Source organism: Musa acuminata, chromosome BXJ2-11, assembly GCF_036884655.1.
Source record: "Musa acuminata AAA Group cultivar baxijiao chromosome BXJ2-11, Cavendish_Baxijiao_AAA, whole genome shotgun sequence".
In the NCBI taxonomy this organism is placed as follows: domain Eukaryota; kingdom Viridiplantae; phylum Streptophyta; class Magnoliopsida; order Zingiberales; family Musaceae; genus Musa; species Musa acuminata.
In genome coordinates this window covers 26,672,262-26,686,324 of record NC_088348.1, presented here as the reverse complement: position 1 = coordinate 26,686,324, position 14,063 = coordinate 26,672,262, and the positions used below count along the sequence as shown (strand labels likewise).

At 35.2% G+C, this 14,063-nt stretch overlaps 1 protein-coding gene across 3 annotated transcripts in view; it reads right to left on the bottom strand.

Moving 5' to 3' along the window:
* Positions 1-14,063, bottom strand: part of LOC135626511 (cleavage and polyadenylation specificity factor subunit 1-like) — a 39,246-nt gene that overhangs the window by 5,708 nt on the left and 19,475 nt on the right. For 2 of the 3 annotated variants that reach the window (XM_065131877.1, XM_065131879.1), the window contains 13 exons: positions 12,582-12,713; positions 12,248-12,299; positions 12,010-12,126; positions 8,863-8,997; positions 7,971-8,099; positions 6,916-6,993; positions 6,286-6,426; positions 5,274-5,368; positions 3,822-4,018; positions 892-1,679; positions 414-494; positions 257-322; positions 88-165 (listed from right to left, as the gene is read on the bottom strand). In XM_065131877.1, the coding sequence (XP_064987949.1) occupies positions 88-165; positions 257-322; positions 414-494; positions 892-1,679; positions 3,822-4,018; positions 5,274-5,368; positions 6,286-6,426; positions 6,916-6,993; positions 7,971-8,099; positions 8,863-8,997; positions 12,010-12,126; positions 12,248-12,299; positions 12,582-12,713 (2,089 nt within the window). The remainder of the gene's footprint in view (positions 1-87; positions 166-256; positions 323-413; positions 495-891; positions 1,680-3,821; positions 4,019-5,273; positions 5,369-6,285; positions 6,427-6,915; positions 6,994-7,970; positions 8,100-8,862; positions 8,998-12,009; positions 12,127-12,247; positions 12,300-12,581; positions 12,714-14,063) is intronic. The other variant, XM_065131878.1, reaches the window with a different exon arrangement.

The window sequence follows — 14,063 nt, the reverse complement described above, 5'->3', positions numbered from 1 at the left end:
TAGCATTGACATATATCCTAGGCATTGCTAAAAGCTTTGCAAGACAGATATTTGAGCTCTAAATCAACATAATGTAGGATAACTTACTGGGACAGATACTATCAGTGGATACAGGTTCTTTTCAGAATAGTAAGTGACCTGATGTGGGGTACCCCTCAAAGGGACCTAACCAAAAAGATAAATGTCTTAGTTGCTTCACTTCAGAAGCAATGCTAGAAAGAATGATTAACAATGGTTGGAACACCTATGACTTCACCTTCTGAACTGGCCAATAGTTATCGTAGTTGCACACAGCTGGCAGCTGGCAGATTTTCAGATAGCCCTAAGAAGAAAACTCACTTGTCAGACAGTCTTACATGTAATCCAATTAAAAGAGAAACTAAGAAAGGTAAAAACTATAGATTTGTGATTACCTGTGAGGTGACATATATAAGTCCATGATTACAATTTACATTGTGTAGAACAGTGAAAGCCACAATGGAGCCATCGCAGAGCTACACAAAATTTAAATGCAAAATTCTAAATGAAAGAATATAGACCATCAGCTTTAGGTTAAATGCAAGAAAGCCAGTGCAGATTATAGAAATTAAATAGTCCATATGGTTTGAGGAAACCTCCATATAATACTCATAGTGAACCTAAAGTTTTTCCTTTTTTGGGTACATGCCTCACACAATATAGATTTCATGTTGTATCCTAGTTGATCAACTTTTCACTCAAAAACCATGTATCAGGTAATTTTGTTGACATGTTAATCTGTTATACAGACGACAAATGATCTTTGGTATAAGTGCTTTTCCAGAAATACAGTTTTATACTCTTAGGCATTGGTAGATGTTTATCTATATGCAATGAATTCAATTATTGTAAGTGAACAGAACACCAGCAAACCTGGGGATGAACTCGAAGTCGCTCCCTACAAACCATAAACCAAGCTGGTCTTGACCCAGAAAGGAATAAACCTTGGTAGCCACCAACATTCTTGAATACTGTAATTCTTGGCCTTGAAACAATATTTGAAGCCTCTTCACTTGTAGCCGTGTCAACAGCAACACGGATAAATCTCAAATTGTGAAGTCTTGAAGCACTCACGTTGCCCATCTCATCAGATCTGTGAGGGGAAACTGCATCTTCAACTTTTGGTGTATTTTCCAGACCCTCGTATAAGTATGCATGATAACAAAGCATCGTTCCATCACTTAGTATTCCAAAAAGAAATGGTCGACTATATTGACCAGACCATCTCTGCATGGCTAACTCAACAATTTTCATGTCTTGTGGCAGCTCTTTCTTTACAGAGCCATTTGCTTCATCAGTAACTTTCGATTTAATACCCTGAGAGTTTCTGCTTGGTTCTCGAGCATATTTGTCAAAGAGATGGGTCTTTCCAGAAACAAAATTGTCTACAGAGAAAACACATTTGAAATTTGATACGTCAAAGATTTCAAGTGTGCCACTTTCATAACACACCAAACAATATATATCGCCTTGATCATTGTATAATCCATCATGTCCATCAACCGCCTCAGCAATTCCAGTAGAAAGCCATGCATCTGTACTTGTCTTTCGGAGCCATGGTTCTGGCCCTTTGTCATGATAAAGTGCACAAGCAGAAATCAATTCAGTTGAGCTTGCAAATGTAGCTGGGACATTGACAGAAACTGTGCAAGTGGACGGATCTGGAAACAAACAATATTCTCAGACACATATATTCAAAGAGCTTGAGACAGAAATAGCAGTATATAAAAATACAAACAATCATGAGAACAAGGAAACAGAAAAGAAGTGAATATTACCAAAGTTAGACATGACAAAACCAAGGTATGCAATTTCGAATAATACCGTCTGGTATGGGCGATACATACCGATCAGTCAGCTGACCGGTACACAGACCGCCCATTACCGGACGGAACAATACACACACACACAGACACACACACACACATAATTATGTATACAGTATCGTAGCATATCGAGCGAACATCGAAACACCAGTACAGTACGATATTTCAATCCTTGGGCGAAACACAATAAAACATTAATTATGTATCAGAATGGGGAAGCAAAACAATCCAAAAGAAAAGTAAACAATGAGCTAAACAATTAAACAAAATTATGGAATAAGATCTAAAAGAAAAGGCACTAGGAAGACAAGCTACAACAATAGATACATCAATCAACAAGGTAACATTCAACACTTGACCCTTACTGTGCTGACAGGACAATATATTTGATGCCAGCAAAATATAATATATTTTGAAATTATTATATGATATGCAAAAATCATCTTGACAAGAAAACCCTATGAATACTGACAACTTGACAAACATCTTCACTTCCTGTCGAGTACTGATTAATTATATGTGTACGATTTCTGAGTTTATCCTCCTCTTGTTAAAACATGTCATTGAACTTTATAATAAATGTTTATAAAGTTTATTCATAATTAGCACAAGAAGGTAAAAGAATCATTGTTCATTTATGCAACACTACTGTGACTGGAAATTTTGATCTGAAACTCCCGTAAAAATAGAACAAAACAAAAAAATAATGGAAATTTTAAGTGATGCTGATTGAGGTCAACAACTGCTAGAAATGATCTGGCCTTTCCAAGCCACTCCAGCCAATTAAGGAAAGGGGAGGGCTGTCCAAGCCTATTCATCAACTCAATTAGTAACAAGACATATTTCTCCATTTTTCCTGTTATTTTTGGACTGATTTAATTATTAATTTAAACAGCTCATTTAGTTGGAAAAAAATCCTATTTTACTACTAATAGTTTCCTAGATTCCAAATATAGATACAGTATAGAACAAGCAAGTTTATTTCTTTAGTACAACAAAAAAAAACTATAAGTCCCAACTATTTAGGGTCAGCTATATGATTTTTCTTTGTCACCATTGAGATCTGTAAAAAAACTATATGTTTAGTTAATTTTAAAGTAATTAAATCTTTATTTATAATTTCTAATAAGGTCTTTTTGAATCTTCCTCTATATCTCCTCGTACCATTAACATTAATCATTTCACCTCTTCAGACTATCATATCCTGAGATCTCCTAAACACATATATCATCTTAAACGATTTTCTCTTATCTTATCTGCTTTTGAAGCGATATTTAGTTATTCACAAATAAAAATATTTTTTTCTTATATTTCCTACTAATTCTATACATCCATCTTAGCATTCTCATCTCGATAACACAAACTTTTTATATATATTGTTTCTTAACTGTCTTATAAAATTTTACTTTTCAATCTCAAAGATATCCAATGATCACACAAGACTCTTGACGCCCCTTACCATTAAACTATCTTATTCTCACTCTATTAATAATATCTTCATCGATCCCTCTATCTTGTTGAATAATTAATTCAAGATGCCTAAAGCTTTTACTTAAGAGAACCTCTTGTCCATCCAACTTAATTATATTCTCCTGTCTATTCCTAAAATTCCTAAAATTACGTCTCATATATTCAGTGTTAGTCCTACTTAATCTAAAACTTTTAGTTTCTAAGGATGGCCTTCTTAGCTCAAGTTTACAATTAATTTCACTTAAGCTCTCATCAACTAAAGATAATATCATCAGCAAACATTTAATTCTTTAGTACTAAGTCAATTTACATAGTAGTTTAATTCTTTAGTTGTAGCTTGGAAGGTATTTTCTACTCTCGATTGGCAAACACAAGGTATTATTTGCAGAAGATGCACATATAAAGAAGCAAAAGTAAAATAATTTGTAGAACCGAAAGGGCATATCATTTGAACATTTGAGATCCTAAAAACAAATCTTAAACTCCACGAACATGAATAAATAGTACCTCCAACAAGTAGTTGAATGCTTCCATCAGTCATTTTCAACAATACATATGGGTCAGCAATAGAAACAGATGCCACCACAGGTGCCTCTGAATTAGATATTAACTCAGAATTATGCACTCCAAAGGTCAACTCCTGGGTCATGTAAGAACCATCAAGAATACGAGCACCACGTGCAAAAATTTGTACAACACGACGCCTGGAGTAAACATACTGTTAGACCAAAAACAACATAAACATTAAAAACTAGCTCTTGGCTATACAAAGTGTACCATTTGAAATCTTACAATAATGGATGAAATTGGTTTATTTCTTTGATCTTATAGTGTTAGACCCATCTAAAACTTTGACCTGGACCCAACATGACCTAAATATTTTACTCATTTTTGAATAATATATAACAAATATTTATCCAATATATTCTTTTGACTTTTAAAATTATCATGATATGTTTCTATGTTTAAAAAAATGAGGGAATTTTATTGCGCATCTACCTGTTTTAGATTTCTATTATTGTTTCTTGTACTGTTTTTCATGATATTCCTCACAATCTAATTGCATAACATAAATTACTTGCTAATCTTGTTTTTTTGCTTTCAACTTGAACATATTTAATACCTATGAAAAAAATTGAAATCCAACAAAATTTCAATCTTCTATAATCAACCTGAACACGGACCCAACCCAATATTAAATTAGGTAGGGCCAGCTCCAATCTCACACAAATTATTTGGACTTGGTCCAGGTTTAGGTCCAGGATAGTAGTTACCCAGACCCAAAACCGGCCTACTGTCGTCTCTATTATTCACCATAGAAAAGTGTCCTAAAGTAGCAAATGGAACTACAAGTTGCAGAACCAACAGCCTGAATATATTGATGAAGAGGTCAGCATCAAATCAGAATTACCTGACCAATCAAGCCCATGAATAAGACAACGTACTAAACAGTCCAGTTCACCACTAGGTTAAACCAATCTTCATTTATGTTTCATATGAATAATTCACATCATCCTAAACACTAATGGATTCTTATCTCATGAATATTCTTCTTGCAATTTCTCATCTTGCTAAACCAAGCATCAGTACACGTGCATGTACCAAGTGTCGAAAAAATCTTGAAACAAAGACTAGAAGAACAAAAAAAGAAACTAGTATAAGGCATGTGCCACCCGGTATTGAGCAGTACAGGCCCTGTACAAGGCATACCAAGTGGTATAGAAATTGTACTGGAAATACTGTCTGATATGCCCTGATCCACATACCAGTAGACTGTTGGACAGGTAGATATCACACATAACATACCATACAAGGCAATATTGCGATCCTAGCTCAAACATATTATTTGAATAATTATGCTAGGTGAAGAAATATCATCAACAGACAATTGTACAACTACTAAACAGTATAGTCTGAAACAATTACACAATGTTTTTGTGAAGAAGATACAACACTCACCTTCCAAATAAGTTCCCTGCAGCAATTGTACTTCCTTGAACATAATAATCGACAGTTTCCGTGACCTCTCCCAGATCATCAGCTGTCTCAAGAACCTAGATGACAACAGACAAGCAATTAGGATCATAATTCAGATATACCACTACAGAGATTAAAATCTAGCAAGACACCAGCTGGATCATTTTTGCAGAAATGCAAGATTGTTGCTCACTACCATGTATGGGTACTTCAAACTTTTGCACATTCAGATTAATAGAAAAGACGAAAGAGAGGAGTGGAGGACACCTTTCATCTGGAATGAATGAACTTCTAGTTTTCCAAACAATCACATGAGCTCGCATTAACATGCAAGAAAAACTGACTCAGAAGATGTACAATATTTAAAAAGAAAAATGAGTTTGGAGCCCAACTATGTAGAGATCGATTGTTAATATTAGCATTTGAAAATCTGCAGAAGATGGAACCTTTATGTGATAATCGATTAGGAAGAAAATCTTCTCATGCAAGTTGTGTATTCTGTAAAAGTCTGGCATGCTTCACCAGCGAAACTGTATGTCAACCAACTACTAGGTTCTGCATAATAGATCTCTCATAAGCCTTATTCTGTCAAGCATGCTCAAAAGATTGTGGCCTTTTAGAGTTGCTGTCTGATAAGAGTTTAAGACCATGTCATCTACCAAATATGAGGAGAGTTTCATGCACAAATATCCAATACCAATTTGCTCATAACATGATTTATGAAGGCACAGCAAAATCATGAGGCTTAATTTCATAGGTCTCTCAGTAAAGTCAGTATGTTTATTTTAGGAAGAAAGTTGTGCAAATATCATACAAAAGAGAATATTATGAATAGCAGAATTACATAATTTTTTAGAAAACAGGTACATTAAATTATAGATCTAATATCATATTTCATCATAGATTAGATAATAAGTCAAAATGAAACAATAAGAGAACTTTAGCGCTCTGGAGCAAGGACATATTATCATCAAGTACTATAAGTTGAAATCACCATAGTACGGGTCTCCAAACTTATTATTAAGTAGGCATGATATTCATCATCTTCCATCATTGTTTTTGACGAGTCAGCTGCATGACCACGAGAGCCCTTATGGTAGACAGACCATATCCCCTTGCATCCAGGCAACTCAACCTGCAGGACAATTGAAGAATTTTCAAAGTATCTTAGACAATCTCTCTCAGATTACCTACATTAGAGCTAAGTCTAACTGTTCACGAATAAAAATATTTCTTTTTTTCCATCTTTTCTATTAACTCAACACATCTTCTCATCTCAAGCAACAAAAGAATTTTGCATATATTGCTTATTAAATGTTCAACACTTCGATTCATAAAACATAAGTGACGTAACATGTGTCTTACAAAACTTTCTTTTAATCTAAACTGAACCAGATGATAACACAAAAATTCTTACTCCCATCTCCCCTTTAACCACCCAGCTTTTGTTCCATAAACAATATCTTCTGCAATCTCTCTATCATGTTGAATAATTGATAAATGATAAAAAAATTTATACATTGACAAATAGAGAACAACTATAACCTATTGAAATTTGTCATAAGATATCAGCAAGCCATGCCCTTGCCCAGAAATATCAAAGAATAATAAAACCAGAGTTCACCTCAGTGATCAATTCAGGACGAATTGATTGTTGAAGCACACAAAGAGCTCCATTCTTCCCATGACCCGAACAACATACCTGAACATGAATCATGGATATGAAACACTAAAGTCAATTTTATTTAAAGCTTCACTGTCTGAGAAAATAAAGTAATTTCTGGATAACGTAAAGGTCAAATAAGTACAAAATCCTGAAAAATTAATAAAAGCTAAATCAGCGAGATAATGTAGAGGTAGACAGGTATTATCCAGTTTGTGCCTAATTGAACAGATATACAAAAACCATATTAGTACCACCGGAGATAGACTAAATATATTAACTAGATAGAAATAGCAGAATGTTGTCGCAAACAAGCACATAATAGCAACAACATTAATATCCAGAAAAGAAAAAAAAAAGACCAAATTACTTCGACTCCATCGACCATGATATTTTTTTTGCCACAACACCATAAGGCCGTCCATTAAACTTCATCATGACCTTCTTTAGTCCTTATTCCAAGATTATATAGCTGCAAGTGGGGGAAAGGACTATCGAACAATATGTCTCATCAAAGAGACATATACACAACCAAGAAACGAAAATTGAAAGTGTATAATTAAGCTTAGTAGCACAAAACAAAATGATAGGGTCACAATAAAGTACATTTAAATGATGAGAACTATTAGGATTTATTCATGGCTTCAGTCTCCATAATTTTTAATATGAACACATTTTTGGTACCAGCAAAAGAATTTAGTAGTTGATTAATATTTTCTTTAAGTCGAAATCTTTCAGTCAACAAAGTTTAACAACATCAAAACAGAGCTTTAAGTTTTGGATTTTTATGTTGTTCAGTGAAAATCCATAGTATATCGTAAGGAATCATTCGGCGCCTACAAAAATTTCCCAACTTCATCAAATTTCCATGTTTTCATCTAGACACATTATAATTAGAACCCTTTCAATTTGACAACCAAACATATTCTGAAGCTTCTGACTAAAAGAAACTAAAGCATTGTAATGCATCCTCAAAGTTATGAATAATGAAAAAAAACAATAATAATTAAACTAACCAGTTCATAATTACTTTGCTTTGCAATTCCGGTTGCATTGGGATCAGCATTGATTCTTAAACCATAGGAGAAATCCTTCAATGGACCAACATTGATCAAAGAATCTCTGACAATAAATGAGAAGAACTTCTGCATACAAAGGTACAACATTGACTATACAAAAGAAAAAATATGCAGTAAAAGATAGTGATATAGGAAAGATATTGTAAACAGACAATTTCACGAGCATTTGAAGCTATTATAAATAACAATAGGCACATAAACAGTAAGGCAAACACTGAAACACACCCGAATATAGAACAAAATACATCCATGCACTTGAATGGGAATAGACTATCACCAGGCTGATGCGCTGAACATGCACTAGACACAGCAGAAAGCAAATTCATGCAACAAGAATAACATCATGAACAATAAACAAAGTGCATACCAGGCATGCAATCATAGCATAGATGCTAATTGATCAATATCTTAAACCCATGAAGATTATAATAATTCCAGTAGAGCAAGTGGATGTGTATCATTTTGAAATTAATGCCACAGTACAGAAGCAAACAAAAACTGCAGCATCACTGATGTACAGATATGTTGGAGAAAAAACATGTCTGCTTGTGCAGGTCCCACCAATCAAGATAAGACAAGATTGATTCACACAAGCTGCTATTATATGTGCACAAGAATCAAGATATAAGCAAACAATCTTCAAAAAAAGTTCTCTGGGTGCCCTACTTTATTATGGTTCATTTTAATGCATCATACTGAGATTTCTTGCAACAACAATACCAAATAAAACACTTCCTCCGTAAAGAGAACAAACATAAGAACGAGGTGACCGTAAGAAAAATTCATATCACAAGCATGGGGCAACCACGGCAACTAAATGCATACATACCTGAGCTGTTTCAGAGCTATCTGGGGTAGTAGTGTACAGAGACAGCTCCTCACCACTAGCAAACTCTTGTAGAGCATCGGACGGTGTCCTTCGTAAACGCTTTGCTAAGTGGAGATCACCTTCGGTATCAGCAACCTGCAATGTGGAAATGGAACCATAGCAGAATAAGATCTACAAATTGAACCATCAAAGTACTATTTAAAAAATGCCAACCCATTTGAATTATAATTTAAAAAGAGGAATTTAGGCAATAACAAACATAAGTAAAAGGTTTTTGTTGTCAATCGTATGCACATGGTTATAAATGATATGGATTTACAACAACCTAAAAGAACCGTCAGTATGTATGAAACTAATCCTCAAACCAGAATGAACTGACTAATCAAATGGTTTATGACCCTCACTGCAAACCAAAATAACCAAATAAAAAGTCTTGTTGATAAGTTATGCAGCATGGTTTATAATCCAGAGCCAATAGCAGCCAGCATGGTTCCAGTATAGAACTATTTAACACTTGATACATACCAAACCAGTAAACACCTAGTGGTAAACCCAATATGAAATCAAATCAGACAAAAGCTAGTGGTCCATGTAATGGTTGAAAGTCAAACAAGAAAATACCCATCCATATCGCTAGTATGATCATTTTTTAAGAATTTGACGAAGACATGTATGTTTCTAACATGTAAAACAACATTTAGTCAACAGACATATTCTTGAAGATAAAGACAAGCGACGATCCAGTAACCGGTCTAGATTATCAATTGTTATCCAATATAAACTAACAAACGCAATAGAAGAATAAAGGGCATTGTATCTAACAACAAAGAAGAGCTAAATAACTACTTTCACATAGTCAGACTGCCTTGATGCCAGTATGAGGTGGTGTACCAACACCCGGTGTGACTGGTTATGCCTGGACCATAAAGAAAGAGAGACAAACAGAACAATACAAAGAGAAGAGGGAAGGAAGTAGAAAGGTAGATGGTGGAAGAGGAGCAGAATGAAGATGAAACAAACCGGTAGGAGGTCATGGCGATGAGACGAGGAAGAGGAGGCACCGATGCAAAGGAATGGAGGGAGAGATAGGGAGAGCCTGACAGAAAATAGAGAGAAGAAAGACAAATGATAGGCACAAGAAATTTAAAATAAGTTGGTAATACTAGTGATAGGCATAATACTAATACAATTACTGTCAATTTATCTACCCCATTGTAAACCTGATATGGTGAGACTATGGGAAATAGGTTTAGTTTCAATTCAGATTGGGTAAGATCATCTAATCTGAGTATGGATCAGACATCAGACCAAAAAATATTGATCTGTACCGACTACTACATGCAAAATTTAGTACCTTTTTGTCTGATTAGATATCAAAATGATCACCTTCTCCACCCATAAATTCTTGCCATATTTTTCAATTCACATTTGAACTCAAGACCAACAGGGCAAGTAATCTGCTAGTCAATTAGTTAAACAATTACTACGTTCCAATGGCTCAATGTGATTTCCTCAACTGCTGAAGAGCAACTAAACTTGTGATGCATTATATGTATGTTGAAGTCAGAACTCTTTTGATGATTGCTTTCCAATTTTGACATACACCAAAAGTCCCAAATCAGTCTCTCTGTTAGTACTAAATATCAAATTATCTATATTCGAATAACAATACTTTCAACCAAGGATTGCAATTTCGTACTGTACCAAAGTTTCAATCTTAGCTCAGTACAGTACGATACGAGCATACCGAGCGAAAGCATATCGTCATCGCCTCGTTTCTTCTCCACATGCGGGGAGAAGAGGCAGTTTCTTCTCCCCACGTCGTCGAGGCGACATCGCCTCGTTTCTTCTCCCTGCGTGGGGAACGGTTTCTTCTCCCCACCAAGGCTTCTTCTCCCCGCATGGATGAGGAAAGTCAACGACGGATCAGTGATTACAATAGGCGCTCGGGCACTCACCTAGGCACTCAAGCGAGGCAAGGCCCGAGCGCCTCGCTTCATTTCCAAGCGGCGTGCTTTAAAGAGGCGCCGCCTGGGCGCTCGCCCGAGCCCAGGCGTTGGGCGCTTCGGGCGAGCGCCTGGGTTAAACCAGGCAACCGAATCAGATTTTTAGGTCTGGTTGGTCTCTGGTGCTTTAGTTGGTTCAATCGAACCAACTAAATCATCGATATCATGCTCCCTCTTGCGATTTCCCGGACTTCCCCAACCCTAACTCTCGCGATTTTGTCGTTGAGATTTCTTCTCCGCTGTCGCTACTACCGTTGTCGCTCGCCGCTCGCAGCTCCTGCTCCCACTCCCGTTGTCGTTGCCTCAACAGCCTCGATCTTCTCACTACACTGTTAACAGTACATCAACAGTATACTACTAACTGTATACTAATAATAGTATTTTTATTTATTATATTAATAATATATTATTTTGATTTTAATATTATTAATTTTTATTTATTTAAATTTATTGTTAGGTTTCAGAATAAATGACAAGTGTACAAAGCAACTCAATAGATTTAATATAAAATTTTATTGTTTTGATTTTTCAGACTTTTTATTAATGTGACATTGTGATTTTGTACCTGATTTTTTAATTTAATAGTATATTTTTATTTAAATAATTATATTTATTAATTATATTATATATTTTTATATTTTAGCACCTCGCTTCGCTCAGGCAAGCGCCTCGAGCGTTTTTGGACCTTAGCACCTAGTGCTTTTTAAATCACTGCGATGGATCGAGATCGTCAAGAGAGAGCGACGTTGGATCTCCAGGTTCTCCCTTTTCTTCTCCCTCTTCTTCATTCTCCCTCGGCTAATACTGCATGCTACAATAATAGGGCGGAAACAACCCCAATCGACAGTACCACTCGATAGCGAGCGGTCCACGTACCGGTCTGCTGGCGGACCAGTACGTATCGCCCCGTATGGGTGGTATCATTCGAAATTAAAAACTTTGCTTTCAACCACTAATACAATATTCCAGTATAGCTCAATATGAATTAGACAACTACTAGAAGATCAGAGTTACTTAAGTGACCCTGCATGGCAATCAGAAATATAAAGTACACCAAGACCACAACAAATATCCTAGCCAATTTTCAAGTATTCATGTTGCAAAAAGTAACTGAGGTAAGAGAAACATTTTACTTTTTCACCTCATCTTTCCCATTTGCAGAAGTTGGACCAGATGTTCCAGTACTATACTGAACAAGAAGACTGTCCCCCAAGCGGCTACCCAAGAAAAAGAAGGAACTACCGATGGTTGTGATGCCCTTGTCAGAAACAAGATTAGGCTAAATCAGAGCAAAGCTAAGCAAAAAAGTGAAACAATAGATTGAAATATGATTATGAAAAAGGCCCAAAATAGCAAGATCCAGAGCAAATACAACTAACCGAGGTCAAAACTGAAGCCTTTGATTTCATGAGTTCAAGTCTCTGCACAACTCTGCAAGGAAGAACAACAAGATTCAGCAAAATTTATTATCACTATGCCACTCATTTTACATTCGAAAGATAGTGACAATCAACAAGACTAACTTTGCAGCAGAAGAATGAAAAGGCTATCATGAAATTAACAAACAGCATCATGAGAAAAAACACAATGATAGAAGAATTAGCGACCATTTTCCTCAAGGCTTCGATAAAGTTGATGATTTGCATGCAACACGTAAGATGCCATTGTCTTAAATTTATTATAATTTTATCAAAAAAGTTACAGCAGCAATACCTCCCATCATAAATTAATGTTAGCAGTAATAGATCGCCTGTCTTTGATGAGAACATGGCCACATCAGGTGATAACCATGTCACATTGGCTGCATCAAGCTCCACTGTAAACTTTGCTTTTGGCATTTCTGAACTGAAACAGATATGTATCAGTAAAACGCTCATATCTTCCATCAAATTAAATTCCATAAAAAACTACACAGCCATATGGAAGATGTAAACTAAAATGAGAACAAACAAGCAACCACATCTATGAATGATTTCAGCTGTAATTAAGGAAGCAATGGTGTTCCTAATTATAAGTTATAACAAAAAATTTAAGCTGACTGACAAAATTTTAGTTTATGTTGTTGATTTGTAGTGTCACTATTAACTCATGTCTGTAGGAAAGCTGTAACAAAAACATACCATTATAATTGATTGTTCAACTACGGAACATAGATCAAATTAAAAATGAGCTGCAGTTGATTTTCCATATCCCATAACAGACATTCTCCCACCACAGCAAGAACATGCAAACAATCACTAAATCAAGTATGAAAACAAGGGTTAACAAATTAACAGAACCACTGTTCAGAATCTCAATCTAACACACCTTGTAAGGTCAGTACAGGACTGGTATATCAAGTGATTACCAACTTTTACCACAGTGTCACATAATAATAATAATAATAATAATAATAATAATAATAATAAATGGAATACTGACCAATACCAAGCTATATGACCCCTAATGTTCCTTGGTTGGATCAGTTCTTTGTAAAGATCCAACTGCTATTTAAAACCCTAAACAAGACTATCCAACTGTTTCATTCACAGACAATTTACCAAGACATTAAAAGCCAAATGTTATTGTTGGCTACCAAGCAATTTAATATTTCAAAATCTTTCACATCAATTTAAGATGAAGATTTCAATACTTTATTATGGACCAGGAATAACTAAATCACACAGTAGAGAGGTGATCATAGGCATGCACATGCACACTCATATAGAAGGATGAAAATGATGTGAAGTGGAGAGAGGAAGAATTCCTCAAATCAATTAAAGATGAAAAAGTTCTGTTGGTTAATTAAACAATTAAAGTTTGCACACAAATGAACATATTAACAGTTCCAAGCATCAAGATCAACGATAACTTGGTTTCTCTAATTACTAGAGAAACAAGAATAAAAACAATGTCTTGGGTTCTCAAAACAATAGCATCTAGTCAGTAGCATAGTAGAATGACTAGAAAAAATATAGTCTACCAGCACCGAATCCTGAAAACCTGGTCCTATTATCGGAAGTCTGTCAAGTTCGGAGAAGAATAAAAATCTGAACAAAAAGGTCAATCTAATGTGAAAAATGTAGATAGTAAGACAAATTATAGCAGAAATTCAGAATGCTAGCCTTGAGAAAAACAAAAAGAGTATCAGTTGTACAATGTCTTTTAACATGTTGAAAATGTATGATAAGACCATAAAAGCAAAGATGTACTACT